General features: G+C 36.2%; 1 protein-coding gene across 1 annotated transcript in view; it reads left to right on the top strand.

Moving 5' to 3' along the window:
• Positions 1-12751, top strand: part of PLOD2 (procollagen-lysine,2-oxoglutarate 5-dioxygenase 2) — a 51724-nt gene extending 38973 nt beyond the window's left edge. Inside the window, 10 exon segments of the mRNA XM_054386179.1 lie at positions 1346-1450; positions 2797-2922; positions 4131-4272; positions 5433-5495; positions 6871-6984; positions 7363-7428; positions 8503-8607; positions 9760-9906; positions 10696-10821; positions 11860-12751. Of these exon segments, the coding sequence (XP_054242154.1) occupies positions 1346-1450; positions 2797-2922; positions 4131-4272; positions 5433-5495; positions 6871-6984; positions 7363-7428; positions 8503-8607; positions 9760-9906; positions 10696-10821; positions 11860-12015 (1150 nt within the window). The 3' untranslated portion in view covers positions 12016-12751.
• The last annotated feature ends 491 nt before the right edge of the window (positions 12752-13242 follow it).

The following is a 13242-nucleotide window of genomic DNA, read 5'->3' as shown; positions in this document are numbered from 1 at the left end:
GGTTGAGTTTGAAGAGGAAGGATTGCTTAGATTTATGAAAGAAGAATAAAATGCTCTACCATCCACTATAATTCCAACATAGCCATACCTCTGAAGTCTTTTGAGCAGAAGAAAATTTGAAAGACCCAAAAGGTATCAATAAGTGATAATCCTTGTGGGAGATTGTAGAATCAGAATTCATTCTAAGTGCAGCAGAGGAGCAGCAGCCAGGAAGCCATGTCAGCAGTTGTCTTGACTTCAGATTTTCTGAAGTGACAGAGATCTCTTTTCCTCAGCAGAAAACAGTCACAATCAAGTCAAGCAGAACTTTAACTAAAGCAGTGTTTATGGAAATTTTAAAGCATGAAAGTAAAATAATTTTAATCTTTCAAGCTGTTATATTGGAATTAATGGAAGTTCAATCAATAACAGTGGGGAAAATAGGCAAAACCAGTATTACCATCTGCTGCTGATATAGTATGACCTGAGGAAATTGCTCCATTTTCTCTGAAGGTGTGTTTGATTTACTGTAATCTCACACTGTTCTGTTGGCTGTGAACAAAAATGCAGGAACGTTGCATTCTATTTACTGGACCTTGGACTAGCAATTGTACCCTACCAGAAGCATACCAATGTAGGCTGTGTCTTATTTTTACAGCAGAATGTGGCTTCTGCTTGGTGAAAGCTTTCTCTTGAAGTTGGGGCAATGTATGCAAATAATTTATTCTTTTGAGATCAAAATCAGAAGCAATGGAAGAAGTGTATGGGTCAAACTCAGTTCCTTTTTCTAATTCCCATTGACTGCCTGTGAAATTGTTTTATATTTCCCTTTGCCAGCTGTATTCTTGTTGGTCACAAAAAGACTAAGATGGCATCTTTAAATATATATTTCTGTATACTTTGTCTCTTACACTCTCCATAATACTTATATAAGTTACTATTCAGATCAGCAGATCACATCACACCTGTAGTATCCTTCCCCAAAGACAGTGTTACAGCTTACTGAATAAGCTCATCCTTCATTAAGTGACTATACTGATATCCAGCTATAAAAATTAGTGGTTTGATTTCTCCCTCCCCTTCTCATTTACTATTAGGACAGTGCATAGTAGCTCTTACTGAACTTGGTAAAAGTTAGAGATCACTTAGTTTATTAAAAGGAAAAATAGAAGGCACCTGATCCGTGTTTGTGAATCTTGCTTTGGCTTATCAAAGACAACTTTCCTGTACAGTGCTATGCTGCAGAGGGCTTTTAATGCAATGGCTGAGTAGAGCACTTGGTTGTGGTTTGGGCTTTTTGACCTTTTGTGGTTTGTGAATCTTTCCTGGATGTGTGTGAATTAACCATTCCTTTTTGTCTCCTTAGGGACCTTTGTCGCCAGGATGAAGCATGCGAATATTACTTCAGTGTAGATGCTGATGTTGTGCTGACAAACCCCAAAACTTTAAGACTACTTATAGAACAGAACAGGTGTAGTATATTTCTTGATTTTATAGGATTTCCTCAAGCTTGAAAGGATTCTCTGGGGCCCATCCAGAGAAAATAAGATCCTGTTTGTTTTCAGAGTTAAATCCTCTTTGTTTACCTGTGGTATTTGATTGCCTTAGTTCATAATGGGCTCAGAGGCCAACAATTCACAAAGCATTTTTTTTCCTGTCTAATGGCAATTGCTGATGTGAATTTCGAGTTCCTTGAAGAGAATGGTATAATGTAAGCAAGTTTTATGAAACGAATTAAGATTTTACTGGCCAGTGATGTCAAGGTTGGTCCCCCACAAAATGTAAAAAAAAAAAACTTCAACAAACAAGATGAAAAGAACCAACCCTCACAAACAAAACAAACAACCCAAAGACCACCAACCCCAAACAACAACAAACCCAACTCCCTAGAGCTTACTGTTCTCGTATTGCAGCATTATTGCATTTTTAAAAACATAGATGCAGTAGAATAGTGGAAAGTTACTGTCAATGAAGCAGCTGCAACAGCCAGTATTACCTTCTATTAGTTGGATCTCTTAAGCTATACAAGGATATGACTATTAGCAGCCACTTCCATCTGAGTGGGCCCTCTGTGCATGCTACACACTTAGAATTATAGAATCAATTAGGGTTGGAAGGGACCACAAGGATCATCTAGTTCCAGCCACCCTGTCATGGGCAGGTGCACTTCATGCTTGCCAGTTTCTAAATTGCCATGTTGGGTAGGTAGTGTTTGCCTGTTCATAACAAATTGTGGAATTTCTCAAGTGTATTGCCAAAGGATAAATTATCAGTGATTATTTTGACCTACTAGCTAGAATGGATGGAGCTCAAGTAAAGATCTTGCTGCCAGTGCATTAGATTGTAATATTTACTATATAGAAAGAGGCTAAGAGCCAGGTGCACAAGGTAGAAGAAACAGAAACTTTGCAAAATTTATCTGCCAGTAGGCACCCCTTGAAGCAAAGTGCCTTTTTATTCTGATCAACTTAGATTTTTTTTCTTCTGACTCTATTAAATTTTGGGTAAGCCAAATCTAAATCTCTCTGTGTTTCTGGTTTGTTTGTTTTCATGTCTTTGATTTTGTGTGTTGTTAAGACTTGACTGAAAATCAAGCCACCTCTGATGAATAGAAATCTGCTTCTGTTACACCGATGTTATTTCTGGCCAGTAGGTGCTTGCATGCTGTTTCTTCCAGCTGAAGTTCAGAAGAGCTGTTCCAAACTTTGACAGCTGTTTTAACAATGCTCTACTCCAAACTGAATGAAGTTGATATATTTTGATGTGCAGTCTATGTATAACAGTTCATGTTTTCTTACTCCATATGTCACTTCACAGAAAGATAATTGCTCCTCTTGTAACTCGTCATGGGAAGCTGTGGTCCAATTTCTGGGGTGCTTTGAGCCCAGATGGCTATTATGCTCGGTCAGAAGATTATGTTGATATTGTTCAAGGGAACAGAGTGTAAGTATTCGTATGCTAATTCTAAAAGTCAGTGCACTGACTGTATGGTTATTAGCAAAATGTTCTAACATCTTCATGCAATATACTATTATTCCTGAAGAGCCTAGGTTAGTTACATTGTTTAGCTTTTTTTCTATTTAATAGAAAAGCATTTCCCCCCCACTTTTTTTTTTTATTCTCCATTCAGAACTGGGATGAAAAAAACAAAGCATTTAGAATGACGAGCTGGTATTAGCAATTTACAGTCATTACTAGTACCTGTCTGATTGTGTTTGGTTACTCTAGCAGTGCATAACACAAAATGGCAAGGCAAGCAAATAGCAGCCCCAAACCTCTGTATCTCAGGAACCTCAGTCAAAAGAAATGATTGTTGCATGCATCAAATTACTACTTCATCTCTTTGGGGCAAACGTTTAATGAACTGAACAGCTATAATTCTTCATGTGTTTCTTCCTATTCATTATATCAGATATATCCTAAGGAGGTCTTGAGAAGTAGTTTTGTCATGTAGCCTTTTTGAGTTTGTCCTTTCCTTAAATGAATGTAACGTAAGTAGTTCTAAGCCTGACTTTCCCATGTGGTGATGCCTTTTTGTTGCCCTGGAAGAATAAAAAGGTCTGAAAGTTTGACTGCTTGAATAGGACTGGCTTGTTTTCAGTCACACTGAAAGATGTGCCTGTGGCACTGAGAGGGAAGAAATCTGCTGAGTAAGCATTGTGACAGCAATGTGTTTCTGTTGATATTGCCCAACTCGCATAAATCCATGGTCTGCTCTAGTTGCTGGGTATTTATGTAAGGAGGTCAGACCGGCTGTGGGAAGCCTCAGTGAAGTCTTTTGACTGATTTCAAAATCTAGTTTAGAATTACTTTTTCTGTCTGGTACTGTAGAATAATATTACAAGAGACTTTGAACTGTGTGCCTTAACTATGGAAACAAAGGGCATTTGTAGTTAAAACTTGTTGGAGAATTTGACCCTTTCTTTTTTTTTTTTAATTTTTACTGAAAAGCTTAATTACTGCCTATGGCTACATCTGAGATTTCAGATGAAGTTTCTAAAATATTTTGGGAACATTTCAGCTTCATTTTTATGAAACTTCCTTGGTCTGGTCAGCAAATACAGGGATGCTGGTTTGATATAATAGTAAACAAAGAAATTTTCATAGCTTTATTTGCATCTATGTTGTGTGCTTTGTTCTTTTGTCCACAGAGGAGTATGGAATATTCCTTATATGGCTAATATATACTTAATTAAGGGACAAACTCTCAGATCAGAGATGAAAGAAAAGAACTACTTTATGCGTGATAAGCTGGATCCTGATATGGCTCTCTGCAGGAATGCCAGGGAAATGGTAAGGTGTATCTAAAGGCTTGCTTTTAAATATGCATGGACTTTTGTAGCCTGCTTCACTTGATTGATCTTGGCTATTACATTTTTACTTCTCATTCAAAGTACTGGCCAATTTTTATGACATAGAATATTTCAGGTGTATTCCTCTAAGTTGTTGAGAACAGGGGTTTTTTACAAGGCTGCATGATGGCTTTTATTTAAATTCCCTGACAGTTCCTATTGATGTTTATGTAATACCTTCCTCATTAGCACAGCCTCAACAGATGAAGAAAGGCTGAACTTCTCTGCTGTACATAACTTCAAACTTACCAGTGCATTTCAAGAATTTCTACTATGCACATTTTTATGCAGTGAAATTTCTGGCAGACTAAGTTGGAAAATTTCATATTTAAACTAATGATGGGCAGTGTTGATATAAAAAGCCTAAATGATTTATGAAATGGTAAGAGTCTTCTTAGGGAGCATGAACTACTCCATTTTTTTTCCCCAGATAGATTATAACTGTATCAGAAATTTATTACCTGCATTAAGCTGTAAATAATGAGAGAAAACTTACTTATATTGTAAAATTATGAATATGTAAATCCACATTTCTACTGATATTTACACTTAGTTTCAGCACAGAAACAAGTAAGACCTAAACCAGACCTATTTCCAGACACTATAGCATTGAAAAATAATTTTGCTGAGTTGAACAAGAAAAGTTGGCAAGTATTCATGTTTTTTTTTATATTCCCTCATAACAAGGCATGATCTCCTTTGTTTGTACTGATTCTTCAGAACGTTCCCATCCGGTTCTGTTGTATTCAAACCTTCTGAGTGTCAGTCATGGCAAACTTGTGCTTTCCTTGTACTCATTAAACTAATCTGCCTGACTCATCAGAAAATTGCTTTCTCTCTTCCTGTCTATCAGTCTGTGCTGTAAGATGGTTTGGTACGTGCTTGGTTTTGAATTGCAGCAGATAAGAAGGGGCTGGTGGAAACAGCTTTGACATGTCTATTGTGAGCTTTGCTTGGAGATGCATGTTGTCTGTAAAGGCATATCAGCTTTTGATCAAAGGCTGCTATTTCCCTAATGTAACTGTGGAAACCTAATAGTCATCAGAAAAAGAGAAAGTTTGTGTATCAGAAAACTGATGTGATGATTCTCCTTCATTTTAGACTTTACAAAGGGAAAAAGACTCCCCTTCTTCGGAAACATTCCATATGCTCAGACCCCCAAAGGTGTTGATTTAATTGTTTTTTTTTTTTATTCATTAGCTATTATTACATGCAGTATTATTCTACCACAAGAAGATAATTCTTCTCTGTCTACTTACTCTAATGAAATACTGCTCTACCTATCTCTTCAGTTTCCTAAGGTTCAGGTTTTTTTGCCAGGGACAGGTTCTCCATGACCATCTAAAAGCATCTTAAAGAGGCTCATTTTTTTCTACAGGCAGGTTTCTCAGTGATTCTGAGGGCAAAGTGTGCTGAAGCTGTGCTGCTTCAGCTAAAAGTGGTTCAGCAGTCCTAGGAAGAACTAAAGAAAAAGCACTAGGGAGACCTGCCAGGCCTCCTCAGTGATAAGACAGGGCAATTGTGGAATCAGTGTCACTTTAAGCTGTTTTTCTTGACCCAGATCCTCCTTATTTTCCCTGCTGCAGCTATTTTATGATTTGGTAAGTGCCCAAACTGGGCATGTGTTTAACATAATAATTTTCTCTAACAGTTTAACTCTTTTTCAGACAAAACCAGCCAGAAATACCAAAGTATCCAAATGGTAATGTCTAAATCTGCTGCAAATCCAAAAGTCACAAACACTTTAAAAATTAAGTTTTAGTCTGAAAAACAGTGAACCAATAAAACCCCACAGAACCCAAGTTTCTCTTACCAAAGACTGTTTTCTGCTACTATTTCTAATTAAGAAAAAATTGTTAATATCTTCTGTTAATAGCTTGATAATAAAGCTTTATATTAACACATTTGATATCTTGCACATATTTTGCAATGATTTCTTAGGTGAACATCTGTCAAAGTACTCAGCTGTTATATACCTGATCTGAATATTTTTATAAGCTGTATTTGCCAGTATCTTTTTTTTTTTTTTTTTTTCAGGCCAATTCACCAGAAGGATCATGTAGTGAATACTCTGAACTAAGTTTCTTGTTCTGACTTCCATTAGCTCTTCTGTTATTAGCTTATTCTTTCCAGGTTTTGATCAGAAACCTACGTCCTAAACGTTGGTTTTCTTGAGAACAGATGCTTCCAGTGAATTTGCTTAGGCTATCTGGAAAATAAATCAACCAATCACTTCTTTTTCTCTTTCCTTTCTTTTTTTTTTTTTTTTGGTTTCTTTCTACGACTGTATGTGGGTTTATGTTATAAACAATATATGTTTTGGTTTAATGTGTTTAGAAAATAAATTCAAATTATGAACACTAGTAGGTAACCCTTTCAAAATTAAAAGATGCTAAATGAACGGCACATGTATAATATGTATGTACAAATGTGTCTTGTCTTTTTATGCCTGCATTTTCATAAAAGATCTTTTTTTTAAACACAGTTTTTTTGCTGAAATGGGCAATTTCACTAATAATGTTTTCTCTGCTCGGTACAGGGTGTTTTCATGTACATAACCAACAGACATGAATTTGGAAGACTTCTTTCTACAGCCAATTACAACACCTCCCACTACAACAATGACCTCTGGCAGATATTTGAAAATCCTGTGGTATGCAGCTCATTGATGAAACAGTTTTTTGTATTTGGAAAAAAAAAAAAAAGTTTATTTATTATAAATTATTTGAGGTTTACAGACTTAACATCTGTTTATCAAGCACTCAATATTCATTGTGTACTAAATGGTGTTCTCTACCATCCATTTAATCAAATGGCATTTTATCATGTCAACAAGCCAGCTGATGACTAGACTAAAGATTTGGAAGATATGTCTTGATGTAACAGGTTTCATGACTTTTGATATGATGAGAAGCAGTGTGTTTACAAGAAACTGTTTCAAATGCTTTCAGTAGAGCAAATTACTGTAATTAATCTTTGTCTCTTAAAACATTAGAACAAACCAAATTAATTTCTAAAATCATATTTTTAGGACTGGAAGGAAACTTATATAAATCCTAACTACTCAAAGATCTTCACTGATAACATAGTAGAACAGGTGGGTATCAGTAGTTTTCTTAAAATTTGGGGGACTGCCTGATAATAAATTGTCATTTAGAACTATTTCCATGCAGATGTTCTGTTGGTCTGTTGCTGAACAGCTTTTTGATGTTTTGCATCAGAATTAAAGTTTTGCCATTTTGAAAAACTAGGTGAGGGTAGTCTAAAATGTAGTTACTAGATTGCTCAGGATAATGTGGTTGTCCAAGTAATTGCTTTCTTTAAAGTACAGCTGTATTTAGCTTATTTAATGGAACTAGGCAGTGCCACTGGCAGAAGGCCTAATAAAATTACTGTAGAATATTGGTGTGTTTTCTAGTATCTAGTAAAGGCAAGCTCATGTAGGCACATTCGTTTTGGAGTGCCTTTCCCTATGGATTCTTAGGGTGTTTCAGTCATGAATTGTGAATCCAAAATAAAGCCTTTTGCTGGATAGGAAGAGCTCCTTTGGCTTTGGGGTGTTTTTCTGTTGTGTTGGGTTTTTTTTTTGTTGTTGTTGGTAGTGTGTGTGCTTTTGGGGTTTTCAGGGGTGTTGGTTGGTTGGTTTTATTGTGTTGGTGGTGTTTGGGATTTTATTTAGCTGCTTGCTTTCATACAATTAATCTGGAGAGAGCACTACTAAGACAGTAATTGTTGTACTAGTGTTGGATGAGCAGTTCTGTGACAATTCAAGTAGTGATTTAATGAATTTTGCATCCCTAAGAAGCTGAGATAAATTCTTGTTGTATTTAAAACAATGTTAAGTTTTAAACTGTGTTTCATAATAGGGTTGTTATTCAGAGAAACCAAGGCACAGAGTACGTGCAACTGTTAATGCTGGCTCATGGTTTGCAGAGTAGCTCCTATCTTTTGAATTATTCTGTGAGAATGTGCTTGTGGATCTAGACAAAACTCAATTACATCTGAATTATGGCTCAGATGAGAACAGCTAATAATCTTTAGTGACTAAGAGAAGTCAGTATGTCCTTTTTTAGCAGCTGAAAATAAAAGATAGCTGTTTAAGTTTAAATGAACTGAAAAAGATGAATGTAACTTCTTTTTTAAACTAACTTATTTTGATGTGCTTTTGTAGCCATGTCCAGATGTGTTTTGGTTTCCCATATTTTCTGACACAGCCTGTGATGAATTGGTAGAAGAAATGGAACATTTTGGACAATGGTCTGGTGGAAAACATCAAGTAAGTGTCAGTCTATACAAACATGACCTTAATGAGGGAGTACCTTTTATAATAATAAGTCACAGTGTACTGCAACAAACTCACTCCAACAACTGCTAGTGACCAGAGACATCTGCTCCATGATATAAACTGTTGGTTTAGTCTACCACACAGCCTGTCATTCAGTGGATTTAGAGACGTTCCTCAATTAAAACTTGTGGTAGGTTGACCATGACTGGATGCCAGGTGCCCGTGAAAGTTGCTTGATACTGCCCTCCCCAACTGGACAAAGGAGAGAAAATATGAGAGGGTTATGACTTGAGTAAGGAGAGAGGAAGATCACTCATAATTACTGTCACAGCTAAAATTGATCCAGCAGTGGGTCCATCTGGGAGCCAACTGGCATTGGCTTTATCCCTCATAGGGGAAGCTTCTAACAGCTGCTCAAGCCAGCCTTGTAGCCCCTCACTACCAAAATACTGCCACACAAACCCAAAATAAACAAATTCAGACAGTAACGATGGTGGTGTTTATCCATGGCTTGGATCTTGGATAGCTATTGATAACTCTTCAGAGCAGTTTTCCTTGCTTACATGTTAAGTACTAATTTGTCAGATTGGTTCCTCTAAGCAGTTACTCATAAATGTTACGAGGTGTTGTGTTTGTGTGAAAAAGATAAAGGTATTCATCATCTAACATCAGAAGAATGTTTGTCTCATTCATAAATATAGTTCCTTAGAAATAAAGATAAATTACAGTCATTATTTTGTTTCAGGGAAGAGAGCCTCCAGGAGGCTTTTTAACATATTTTAACTTCAAATTGTTCCAAAGTTTATACCATGTGAAATCAAGTCCTATATTCTCTTGATCTGATCCTGCTTCAGTTGCATCTACATCTCAATAAATAAAACTTCTACCCCAGGAAGGCCTTATTACAGCCAACACATCCAAATATTGACTTTAAAAAAATGTCCAATTTTTGCTCATCTGATAGCTCAGTGTTTTTCCTTCCATAGCAGTTAGCTGTGAAATGACTGTAGAGCAAGCTCACATACCCGCTAAAGCGTTGCTTTGTGCAGTTTTGTGATTCTGCAGACTTCCAATAAATATTTATAGAAGTGCCAGAAGCGTTCCAGGTCCATATTTCAAGGCTGTTTATGCTGTTTGCATTAGGACAGCCGTATTTCTGGAGGTTATGAAAATGTCCCAACTGATGATATTCACATGAAGCAAATCGGACTGGATAACGAATGGCTGCACTTCATAAGAGAGTTCATTGCACCAGTAACGCTCAAAGTGTTTGCTGGCTATTATACCAAGGTATGGGTTTGTAACTTCTGCAGGTGATTACTGTATGGCATGACTAATTCTAAGCATTTTATTGAATTTGGTTTGGTTAGGGAGTTTATATGTGATGTGATACAGTCTATATGTAATGTAGCAGGCGTTACAGATGAATGTTGCTGAGTTGTGTGTCAGTGTGAGCTGAAATTCCCTCCACACCGACAATAACCAGGCTAGCTCGCTCTGGAGGTGAATGAAAGCTGTATTTACAAGCAGATCTACAATCTATGATGAAATGCAATGAATATGTACAAATATACAAATTTCACAACATTTACAAATATATACAATCAACAGAAAAGCACAACCGAGCTCCCTTTGCTTCCCCCAAAAGGGGATCTCCCAAGGGGCCTCCCCCCCAGGCCCCCATGGCAGAAGGCAGAATTAGTTAAAAGCAAAGAGGCTGTTAACTTAGCTCACCAAGGTCAGTGTGTTATCTTCAGCCAGAAGAGAAGAAGAAACAGCAGCCAGACAGCCCAGCAAGTTGCCTTGAATGTGCCTACTTTGTTTTGAGTGGTAGTTCTTAAACGTTTCTATTTATCCAATGGAAGTGTTTAGAACAATCATTATTTTGCCTCTTACACCCAATAGTGACTTATTTACACTCTTTCGCTTTCTCTGCTTGAACTTTGCAAAGAAAAATTAAAAAGTTTCAAACCATCACAAGTTGCTAACTTAGCTTTGATCAACCCCCCCCCCCCCCAAGGACCCTCTGTGTGACTTGCAAGTTCCTATGTTGAAGTCTGACTTATTTTTTTGTTTCAGGGGTATGCCTTACTGAATTTTGTTGTAAAATACAGCCCTGACAGACAGCGATCTCTAAGACCTCATCATGACTCCTCTACGTTCACAATCAATATAGCTCTCAACAAAGTAGGAGAGGACTTTCAAGTAAGCTGGCAAACTTCATTAAAATGTGTTGTCTTTTGAGTGGCTAATAACATTTATAAACTAGAGCCCAAGTGGGGCTTATACTTAAAGGTCTTGCTGAAAAGAAAAAGATGATTGTCACAAACTGAGATACATTATTACTTGGCCTTTTTTGACAAATAGTACATTTGCTTGATTGCAGGATCTGGAATTATTGATGCAGTCAAGCTGAATTAATCAAAATGATTTGAGGTGGTGGGGGAGAAAGGATTTAAAGAAAAGCATTGGAAATGGTAGCTATTTTATTTTTAACATTCTGAAATGCTTTTTCCCCCTTTCTAGTCATTTTGGCTCAAATGGCTTTTCTTTAAGTCTTTTTTTAATGATTCTTTTTTGTTTAGCCACAGAACAGAAAATTGCAAATGTTGTTGCTATTTTTTTGTTTATTTGTTTTCCTGAGTTAAATTATTTTCTACTCTGATATTGATTCAAATAAAGCAGTCCCCAGAGCATAAAGATAAGTAGGGCAGTGGCTGTCATGTTCAGCTTTGACTACCAGAGAAACTTAACCTATTTTGTTTCTGAGCCTGTGTTATTCACAGTCTTTCTTAACATCCTTAAATGTGTACATCAAACTTACTTTAGAACCCACACCTTCAATTTGGAAGGAGGAGCCAGATTAATATTTATAAAATGCTACCTTAGGTAGGGATACAGTCCTGAGAATAACCTGTGGACATGATTTGTTGCTCTCTGGTATCACCTACATAAAGTTATAGAAGAGCTGTTTGTCAGAGTTGCTGCTTAAATGAGTTGTTATCCAGGGAGTGCTAAAGCAAAGCAAAAGGAAATCTTTGATTGCAAATGCATGTCTGAAAATGCTTTGCTCTGAAGATGGTGTCATTTAATCAACATTGCTAGTATGGATATTAAAAGAAAAATAAGTTATTGCTTTATTAATAGTAGCACTCCATCTTAAGTTGTTGATATATAACAAGGAAGTTTATTAAAACACAAGCTACATGTTTGGGTTTTTATTTTGTTGTCTTTTTACTACAGGGAGGTGGCTGTAAATTTCTTAGGTACAACTGCTCAATTGAGTCTCCCAGGAAAGGATGGAGTTTCATGCACCCAGGAAGACTTACTCATTTACATGAAGGACTTCCTATCTTGAATGGCACAAGATACATTGCAGTATCATTTATTGACCCTTAATTTTATTTTATTTGTTCCCTCTTCAAAAACAGTGTTTGATTCTTTACATAAACATTTATTTATAGATTTCATCTGGAGGACGGTGACAAAAGAAACTTTTAAGTTGCTGTTCCTAGGTAGCAAACTCACTTTGGGCTAAAAGAATGAAAAAAAGAAAAAGGTCTAAAATTGAAGATTTCTTGATATCTGCTCTGAGCCTCGAGTCACAAACATGTCCTGCTTGATTTTCTGTTCTGAAGTCATAAAAGGAGAGAAAATGCAGACATATTATAAACAATCTATTTCTTTGTTGGAAAACGTATATTAAAAGGAAAAAAAAGGCAACAAACAGCTCTAGATACAAAATTATGTAAAAATCTGTAGTGGCTTTTATTCAGTAAAAGGACACAGCTGAGATTTTTTGTGGTGTGTATATTTGGTAGCAATCAAATGGTAAAGCCAAAATCAAGTGAATCTTTAGAGTTGTTGGGGATAAGCAATTATTCCGTATGTTGGCATACACTGAAGGGAAAACATCTCAGTAGCCTGTTTGCTTAATTTATTAGCAATACTGAAATGCACACCTTTAGAAGAAAAAGGAAAGTAGTTGTGGAAATGGAGCTAAATAATTTAACTAAGAAAAATGGCTGATGATTTGTTTTGAGAACTCATCCTCTGGAAAGTTTAATTTTCTTCACCAAGTGACCTTCGTTTAAAATGAGTTATTTTTCTAAATGTGTAGTTGTACCCAACTGGAAATTCGATGTTTATTTTTCAGAATGCTGTTAAATTTTAATAATATGATGTTTTGTAAAAAAAAAAAAAATACAAAACAGTTTTCTACTCTTACTTGAAATTACTTGAATTTTGTATCAGGAAAACTATGACAGTCTGAAGGCTCTAAACTTGCCGTTTATTTTAAAGAAATGGATTTAAAATATTCCTACTGTATCTACTGTTTGTAATTTAAAGAAACTTGAAGCTAACTTTCTCTAAGTCTACCATGCCAAAATGCACAGTGTGTTGGAAAAACTTGTGAAAAATAAAAGAGTAATTTTAAGTTAATGTAACGACTTCACTTGGCTGTATTAGTTTCTTTGCATGTTGCCATTGTTCTTACAGAAGTTATATTCACTGAGGAATACTTTTAAAGGAGCTGTAGATACATTTCAGCTGGAGGTATTGTTAAGTGTCAGGTTTTTGCTTGTTAACTCTGTTACTATTGAAGTGATTTCTTGTGTGAGTTGG

Source organism: Indicator indicator, chromosome 13 (genome assembly GCF_027791375.1).
Source record: "Indicator indicator isolate 239-I01 chromosome 13, UM_Iind_1.1, whole genome shotgun sequence".
NCBI lineage: Eukaryota > Metazoa > Chordata > Aves > Piciformes > Indicatoridae > Indicator > Indicator indicator.
Note: the sequence above shows the minus strand (reverse complement) of the source record. Positions and strands in the feature narration are given on the sequence as shown.